Raw genomic sequence first — 10,174 nt, forward strand, 5'->3', positions numbered from 1 at the left:
GAAGGTATTGGTTATTTCACAATGTAAATGCACAATGTATCATTACTTGTAATATAAGTAGGTAGGCTAACTAGGTTTATTGGTTAATGAGAGAGAGAGAGAGCATGTTAAAATAACTTTAGAATTGATTCATGGAAATGTTGCTGTTTGCTGTCATTTCATTGTTCCAAAAGATTGACTAACGTTACTAGGCCATCCCATTTTCAGAAATGGGGTGAACTAGTCAGCTTGTTATCTGTCTACCGTACATACCTAGCATAACTAGGATTACAAGTAATGGATCATTGCACATAGATTGCACGGGTTGTGACCGCTCGTACTGTCATATAACTTGTTATCAAATCTATCAATTTAACTTACCCCATTCCAGAAAGTCTGTCACGTGCTTCTCCCGTTTTAAAGGAGAGTTGCTGCATTCGTTGTACAAACATATCAATATATCCAGAAGGGTCTCGACGCTCAGTGAACTTGCATTATTTGGAGTTCCGTCCACTAGCAATTGCTCCAACTTCTTCAGGCGCACCTTCGCTGACATTTTTCTATCAATTAGCTACCACTCCCTTCGCCGAAGAATCGCTCCCCGAGTTAGTATGGGAGAAGGAATCGAGCTAACCCTGCCCCCTTCAAGCGCAACCGAAAAATACTTATTTGGCCAATTTTGGAGCACTGAAGTCCCAGTCTCCAACTTGCTATCTAGACGTGTACTAGTAGCTAGCTAGCTAAAAAAATAAGACCGACATGTTGTATAGAAAATGCTTTGTTTTTAGCGTCGCCCCTGTGTTCCCTTCACTCAGACTCGAGGCCCAGTGCGTCCCATTTGCTTTAATCCCGACAAATCTGTACTTTCTACCTAGAAAATGGGATGTCGGGTTTCCCCCAGTTGAATCTCAGGTTGACCGGTCGTCCATTCTCTCCTTCGGATTATCTGCTCGCTCGCATGCCCGATATATGTTCTTCAACACTGCTAAATAGAGGTATGTCCACCAAAATTGGGGAGTGGCTGTCTTTTCGTAGATGAATCGTTTTTTCTTACTAGCTTCTACGAGTAGCTAGCTGGTGTCTCTCACTATTGAGCGTAATATGGCAAAATTCGTGTCCAGCCTTGTCTTTCCCTACCTTGCAAAAGAATCCAGACCGGGGACTATGGAGTACCCGCCTACCCACACCGGAAACGCTATGGATAGGTGACGTCATTCGATGATTGACAGACACTGGGAGTAAACTGGCACTGAGCTCACCAGCAGAACACCATCATTATTATAATATCGATGTGTGGACAACACTTACCGGCACATATATTAGATAAAGAAGTTGAAGGATGTGTGATAAAGGGCTACCATACCAAAAACGAACGATATATATGTGTTAATGTGCAAATAGACAATTTCACTACAATCTTTCTACCATTAGTGTTTATGGTTTGGGAATTGCTAAAAAAAAATAGTATTTGAATGACAGGACAAAAACATACTGAATAAAGTCATCATCATCATCATCATCATCATCATCATCATCATCATTATCCTATAGCTGTGTGATTGACTGGAGAGTATAATGGTATGGTTGATGGAGAGGGAGAAGAAGACTAGGGATTGTTGGATTCATGATGGGGTGGAGTGGTTGGGGAGGAAAGGGACATGTTGGGGTGGTAGTGGTGGAGGAGGAGGAGGAGAGGGACATGTTAGGATGGTAGTGGTGGAGGAGGAGGAGGAGAGGGACATGTTAGGATGGTAGTGGTGGAGGAGGAGGAGAGGGACATGTTAGGATGGTAGTGGTGGAGGAGAGGGACATGTTAGGATGGTAGTGGTGGAGGAGGAGGAGGAGGAGAGGGACATGTTAGGATGGTAGTGGTGGAGGAGAGGGACATGTTAGGATGGTAGTGGTGGAGGAGGAGGAGGAGGAGAGGGACATGTTAGGATGGTAGTGGTGGAGGAGAGGGACATGTTAGGATGGTAGTGGTGGAGGAGGAGGAGGAGGAGAGGGACATGTTAGGGTGGTAGTGGTGGAGTAGAGGGACATGTTAGGATGGTAGTGGTGGAGGAGGAGAGGGACATGTTAGGATGGTAGTGGTGGAGGAGGAGAGGGACATGTTAGGATGGTAGTGGTGGAGGAGGAGGAGGAGGAGGAGAGGGACATGTTGGGGTGGTAGTGGTGGAGGAGGAGAGGGACATGTTGGGGTGGTAGTGGTGGAGGAGGAGGAGGAGAGGGACATGTTGGGGTGGTAGTGGTGGAGGAGGAGGAGGAGAGGGACATGTTAGGATGGTAGTGGTGGAGGAGGAGGAGGAGAGGGACATGTTAGGATGGTAGTGGTGGAGGAGGAGGAGAGGGACATGTTAGGATGGTAGTGGTGGAGGAGGAGAGGGACATGTTAGGATGGTAGTGGTGGAGGAGAGGGACATGTTAGGATGGTAGTGGTGGAGGAGGAGGAGGAGGAGAGGGACATGTTAGGATGGTAGTGGTGGAGGAGAGGGACATGTTAGGATGGTAGTGGTGGAGGAGGAGGAGGAGGAGAGGGACATGTTAGGGTGGTAGTGGTGGAGTAGAGGGACATGTTAGGATGGTAGTGGTGGAGGAGGAGAGGGACATGTTAGGATGGTAGTGGTGGAGGAGGAGAGGGACATGTTAGGATGGTAGTGGTGGAGGAGGAGGAGGAGGAGGAGAGGGACATGTTGGGGTGGTAGTGGTGGAGGAGGAGAGGGACATGTTGGGGTGGTAGTGGTGGAGGAGGAGGAGGAGAGGGACATGTTGGGGTGGTAGTGGTGGAGGAGGAGGAGGAGGAGAGGGACATGTTGGGGTGGTAGTGGTGGAGGAGGAGGAGGAGAGGGACATGTTGGGGTGGTAGTGGTGGAGGAGGAGGAGGAGAGGGACATGTTAGGATGGTAGTGGTGGAGGAGGAGGAGGAGGAGGAGAGGGACATGTTGGGGTGGTAGTGGTGGAGGAGGAGGAGGAGAGGGACATGTTGGGGTGGTAGTGGTGGAGGAGGAGGAGGAGAGGGACATGTTAGGATGGTAGTGGTGGAGGAGGAGGAGGAGGAGAGGGACATGTTAGGATGGTAGTGGTGGAGGAGGAGAGGGACATGTTAGGGTGGTAGTGGTGGAGGAGGAGAGGGACATGTTAGGATGGTAGTGGTGGAGGAGGAGGAGGAGGAGAGGGACATGTTGGGGTGGTAGTGGTGGAGGAGGAGAGGGAAATGTTGGGGTGGTAGAGGTGGAGGAGGAGGAGGAGAGGGACATGTTGGGGTGGTAGTGGTGGAGGAGGAGGAGGAAAGGGACATGTTGGGGAGGTAGTGGTGGAGGAGGAGGAGGAGAGGGACATGTTAGGATGGTAGTGGTGGAGGAGGAGGAGGAGAGGGACATGTTAGGATGATAGTGGTGGAGGAGGAGGAGGAGGAGGAGAGGGACATGTTAGGATGGTAGTGGTGGAGGAGGAGAGGGACATCTTAGGATGGTAGTGGTGGAAGAGGAGGAGGAGGAGAGGGACATGTTAGGGTGGTAGTGGTGGAGGAGGAGAGGGACATGTTAGGATGGTAGTGGTGGAGGAGGAGGAGGAGGAGAGGGACATGTTAGGATGGTACTGGTGGAGGAGAGGGACATGTTAGGATGGTAGTGGTGGAGGAGGAGGAGAGGGACATGTTGGGGTGTTAGTGGTGGAGGAGGAGGAGGAGAGGGGCATGTTAGGATGGTTTTGGTGGAGGAGGAGAGGGACATGTTGGGGTGGTAGTGGTGGAGGAGGAGAGGGACAGGACATCACGACCCTCCACTGGACAGCTCCCATGGTTGTCTCTCCCAGACGATGTACGCAGATGCATTACTCACTGCCTTAGCTTGCATGCATTACATACATACACACACACACACACACACACACACACACACACGTACACACACACAGAAAAATTGAAAGGGCAACGAAACGTCAGAAACACAAATGTAGAACATGTACTGTATTATGTCTTTACGGTGCATTCGGAAAGCACTCAGACCCCTTGACTTTTTCCAAATCAAATCAAATCAAATGTATTCATATAGACCTTCGTACATCAGCTGATATCTCAAAGTGCTGTGCAGAAACCCAGCCTAAAACCCCAAACAGCAAGCAATGCAGGTGTAGAAGCACGGTGGCTAGGAAAAACTCCCTAGAAAGGACAAAACCTAGGAAGAAACCTTAGAGAGGAACAAGGCTATGAGGGGTGGCCAGTCCTCTTCTGGCTGTGCCAGGTGGAGATTATAACAGAACATGGCCAAGATGTTCAAATGTTCATAAATGACTAGCATGGTCAAATAATAATAATCACAGGCAGAACAGTTGAAACTGGAGCAGCAGCACGGCCAGGTGGACTGGGGACAGCAAGGAGTCATCATGCCAGGTAGTCCTGAGGCATGGTCCTAGGGCTCAGGTCCTCTGAGAGAGAGAAAGAAAAAGAGAAAGAGAGAATTAGAGAGAGCATACTTAAATTCACACAGGACACCGGATAAGACAAAAGTACTCCAGATATAACAAACAGACTCTAGCCCCCCGACACATAAACTACTGCAGCATAAATACTGGAGGCTGAGACAGGAGGGGTCAGGAGACACTGTGGCCCCATCCGATGATACCCCCGGACAGGGTCAAACAGGAAGGATATAACCCCACCCACTTTGTGAAAGCACAGCCCTCACACCACTAGAGGGATATCTTCAACCACCAACTTACCATCCTGAGACAAGGCCAAGTATAGCCCACAAAGATCTCCACCACGGCACAACCCAAGGGGGGTGCCAACCCAGACAGGAAGATCACATTAGTGACTCAACCCACTCAAGTGACGCACCCCTCCTAGGGACGGCATGAAAGAGCACCAGTAAGCCAGTGACTCAGCCCCTGTAATAGGGTTAGAGGCAGAGAATCCCAGTGGAAAGAGGGGAACCGGCCAGGCAGAGACGGCAAGGGTGGTTCGTTGCTCCAGAGCCTTTCCGTTCACCTTCACACTCCTGGGCCAGACTACACTCAATCATATGACCCACTGAAGAGATGAGTCTTCAGTAAAGACTTAAAGGTTGAGACCAAGTTTGCGTCTCTCACATGGGTAGGCAGACCATTCCATAAAAATGGAGCTCTATAAGAGAAAGCCCTGCCTCCAGCTGTTTGCTTAGAATTTCTAGGGACAATTAGGAGGCCTGCGTCTTGTTACCGTAGCGTACGTGTAGGTATGTACGGCAGGACCAAATCAGAGAGATAGGTAGGAGCAAGCCCATGTAATGCTTTGTAGGTTAGCAGTAAAACCTTGAAATCAGCCCTTGCCTTGACAGGAAGCCAGTGTAGGGAGGCTAGCACTGGATATGATACATTTTTTTTAATAAGTTGACTTTTTCCACATTTTATTACGTTACAGCCTTATTCTAAAATGTATTAAATTGTTTTTATCCCTCATCAATCTAAACACAATACCCCATAATGACAATGCGAAAACAGGATTTTATCATTTTTAGCAAAGGCACATGACAGCCTGCTTAAATGCCAAGATTCACGTCTGGAGGAAACCTGGCACCATCCCTACGGTGAACCATGGTGGTGGCAGCATCATGCTGTGGGGAAATTTTTCAGCAGCAGGGACTGGGAGACTAGTCAGAATTGAGGGAAAGATTAATGAAGCAAAGTACAGAGATCCTTGATCAAAACCTGCTCCAGAGTGCTCAGGACATCAGACTGAGGTGAAGGTTCACCTTCCAACAAGATAATGACCCTAAGCACACAGCCAAGACAATGCATGAGTGGCTTCAGGACAAGTCTTTGAATGTCCTTGAGTGCCCCAGCCAAAGCCCGGACTTGAACGCGATCGAACATTCCTGACAGAGCTTGAGAGGATCTGCAGATAAAAATGGGAGAAACTCCCCAAATACAGGTGTGCCATGCTTGTAGCGTCATATACCCAAGAAGCCTCAAGTCTGTAATCACTAACAAAGGTGCTTCCACAAAGTACTGAGTAAAGGGTCTGAATGCTTATGGAAATGTGATATTTCAATTTTAAAAACTTGCTTTTGCTTTGTCATTATGGGGAATTTAGTGTAGATTGATAAAGGGAAAAAACAATTCCATCCATTTTAGAATAAGGCTGTAACAAAATGTGGAAAGAGTCAAGGGGTCTGAATACTTTCCGAATGCTCTGTATGTATGCATGTACTGTACGTGTGTATATTCAGGTAACTGCCAAAATAATGGAAATACTTCAGTATTTGAGGGATATTGAATGCAGGGGCTTCCACACAGGTGTGGTTTCTCAGTTAAGTAGTGTCCCTTTCCTGCACTCAAATGACTAAATCTCACTTAGAAATGTCCTTGTTTTTGCTTTTCTTACAAAAACAAAGCCATTTCTAAGTGACCCTAAACGTTTGAACGGTAGTGTATATCCAGGGTCAAACGGTTTTGTTATATTTCAGTCTTCTGTGATCTATATAAAATTGAATATTGGGATGCAAATTCAACATTGAATTAATTTCAACTCTATATCTGACACGGTACAGCCCATAACCATGTGTGTGAGGTGTATACTTTCGTTTCAAATTAGATTTGTTTAATACAATGAAGAAACACTCGGTGTGACCCTGATTTAGCCCATTGCAGTAATTATTATGCAATTAACATCCCATCATGCATAGGGCCATGTATAAAATGCCAGGCAGGCCATTATGTTGTCTACCTCGGCTATGCCCCCATAGGATGAAACTTCCCCAATCCAGAGGGTACAAGTGGTCACTGAATGGTTTAATAAGCATGAAAACAATGTAAGCCAAATGCCATGGCCATCTCAGTCACCAGATCTCAGTTGAACACTTATGGGAGACTCTGGTGGGGCGCCTGAGAAAGCGTTTTCCAACACCATCAACAAAACACCAAATTATGGCATTTCTTGTGAAATAACTCCAATAGAGTTCCAGACTCTTGTAGAATAAATGCCAAGGTGTATTGAAGCTGTTCTGGCAGGTGGTGGCTCAACGCCCTAGTAGGACAATTGATGTTGGTGTGTCCTTTATTTTGGCAGTTACCTGTATGTATATATGAATGTATAGTGCACACACACCCACACACACACACCCAAACACACACACACACACACACACACACACACACACACACACACACACACACACACCCAAACAAACACACACACACACCCAAACACACACACACACACACACTCAAACACCCAAACACACACACACACACACACACAAACACACACACACACACACACACACACACACACCCAAACACACACACACACACACACACACACACACACACACACACACCCAAACACACACACACACACACACCCAAACACACACACACACACACACACCCAAACACACACACACACACACACACTCAAACACCCAAACACACACACACACACACACACACAAACACACACACACACACACACACACACACACACCCAAACACACACACACACACACACACCCAAACACACACACACACACACACCAAAACACACACACACACACACACCCAAACACACACACACACACACACCCAAACACACACACACACACACACACCCAAACACACACCCAAACACACACACACACACACACACACACACACAAAGAGCCTACAGTGTAACCCTTATGGAAAAGTCTTATGGGAATCTCATGAGAGAAATCCCAACAGTCAATACATTACTAGACACAACATTACTGACAGGTTTATTGTCCGTTTGGAATGTGGAGTTAGCGTGTTGGATTAGTAAAATTATATTACCTGAAATATGGACAGACAATGATCATGTTGTTTCTACATCATGTCTGAGCAATTTCATTTCAATCACTTGTGACTGGACATTTTTTCAAACAGCAACCAGAACAATGGAACCAATCCTTGAGCTATTCAGTATTTGTATTCAACCAATTCATGCAATATTGTAACAAAAAGATTAGTCGGGTCTGAAACATTAAGAACAGGGAGGGAGAACAGCCTTAACTCGACCGGTGTTGCAGGAAGTTCCTGCCTGCTCGCCAGACATTCCTTCTCTGACAGGGAGGGGAGGGGGGACACCATGAGCACCAAAAGATCTGACTCAACATGCCCAGGCCTGAGGTTGAGCGTGTGTTTGTATGTCTGTGTACGTTGCATTATTGTGTTTTGGTTGTGGTGGTGGAGGGGGGATATCTGTGTGTGTGTGTGTATGTGTGTGTGTGTGTGTGGGGGGGTGGGGGGGGGGGGGTGGATACGTGTTGGTTGTAAATAGCCTTTTAAGGGCAAAAAGCTTGGTGGAAGTATTAGTGGAGCATCAGTCTTTGAAGAACCCTGCAGTGATTGACAACCACTATACTGACAACTACTCTACTGACAACTACTCTACTGACAACTACTCTACTAACAACTACTCTACTGACAACTACTCTACTGACAACTACTCTACTGACAACCACTCTACTGACAACTACTCTACTGACATGACAACTACTCTACTGACAACTACTCTACTAACAACCACTCTACTGACAACTACTCTACTGACAACTACTCTACTAACAACTACTCTACTGACAACTACTCTACTGACAACCACTCTACTGACAACTACTCTACTGACAACTACTCTACTAACAACTACTCTACTAACAACTATTCTACTGACAACTACTCTACTGACAATTACTCTACTGACAACTACTCTACTGACAACTACTCTACTGACAACTACTCTACTGACAACTACTCTACTAACAACTACTCTACTGACATAACAACTACTCTACTGACAACTACTCTACTAACAACTACTCTACTGACAACTACTCTACTGACAACCACTCTACTGACAACTACTCTACTGACAACTACTCTACTAACAACTACTCTACTAACAACTATTCTACTGACAACTACTCTACTGACAATTATTCTACTGACAACTACTCTACTGACAACTACTCTACTGACAACTACTCTACTGACAACTACTCTACTAACAACTACTCTACTGACATAACAACTACTCTACTGACAACTACTCTACTAACAACTACTCTACTAACAACTACTCTACTGACATAACAACTACTCTACTGACAACTACTCTGCTGACAACTACTCTGCTGACAACTACTCTACTGACAACTACTCTACTGACAACTACTCTACAGACAACTACTCTACTGACAACTACTCTACTGACAACTACTCTACTGACAACTACTCTACTGACAACTACTCTACTAACAACTACTCTACTAACAACTACTCTACTGACATAACAACTACTCTACTGACAACTACTCTGCTGACAACTACTCTACTGACAACTACTCTACTGACAACTACTCTACTGACAACTACTCTACTAACAACTACTCTACTAACAACTACTCTACTGACATAACAACTACTCTACTGACAACTACTCTACTGACAACTACTCTGCTGACAACTACTCTACTGACAACTACTCTACTGACAACTATTCTACTAACAACTACTCTACTAACAACTACTCTACTGACAACTACTCTACTGACATGACAACTACTCTACTGACAACTACTCTACTGACAACTACTCTACTAACAACTACTCTACTGACAACTACTCTACTAACAATTACTCTACTAACAACTACTCTACTGACATAATAACTACTCTACTGACAACTACTCTGCTGACAACTATTCTACCTACATGACAAATACTCTACTGACAGCAACTCTACTAACAACTACTCTACTGACAACTACTCTACTGACAACTACTCTGCTGACAATTACTCTACTGACATGACAACTACTCTACTGACAAATACTCTACTGACAACTACTCTACTGACAACTACTCTGCTGACAATTACTCTACTGACATGACAACTATTCTACTGACAACTACTCTACTGACAACTACTCTGCTGACAACTACTCTACTGACAACTACTCTACTGACAATTACTCTACTGACAACTACTCTACTGACAACTACTCTGCTGACAACTACTCTACTGACAACTACTCTACTGACAATTACTCTACTGACAACTACTCTACTGACAATTACTCTACTGACAATTACTCTACTGACAACTACTCTACTGACAACTACTCTACTGACAACTACTCTACTGACAACTACTCTACTGACAATTACTCTACTGACAATTACTCTACTGACAACTACTCTA

The 10,174-nt window shown here is 45.6% G+C and overlaps 1 protein-coding gene across 4 annotated transcripts in view; it reads right to left on the minus strand.

Annotated features, from left to right (window-relative positions):
* Window positions 1–1,178, minus strand: part of cdc42bpb (CDC42 binding protein kinase beta (DMPK-like)) — a 117,487-nt gene extending 116,309 nt beyond the window's left edge. For all 4 annotated transcript variants that reach the window (XM_036984689.2, XM_036984686.2, XM_036984687.2 and 1 more), the window contains exon 1: window positions 361–1,178. In XM_036984689.2, coding sequence (XP_036840584.1) covers window positions 361–535 — 175 coding nt within the window. In that variant the 5' untranslated portion in view covers window positions 536–1,178. The remainder of the gene's footprint in view (window positions 1–360) is intronic.
* Window positions 1,179–10,174: the final 8,996 nt, after the last annotated feature.

Source organism: Oncorhynchus mykiss, chromosome 8, assembly GCF_057628025.1.
Source record: "Oncorhynchus mykiss isolate SJ-2025 chromosome 8, ASM5762802v1, whole genome shotgun sequence".
NCBI lineage: Eukaryota > Metazoa > Chordata > Actinopteri > Salmoniformes > Salmonidae > Oncorhynchus > Oncorhynchus mykiss.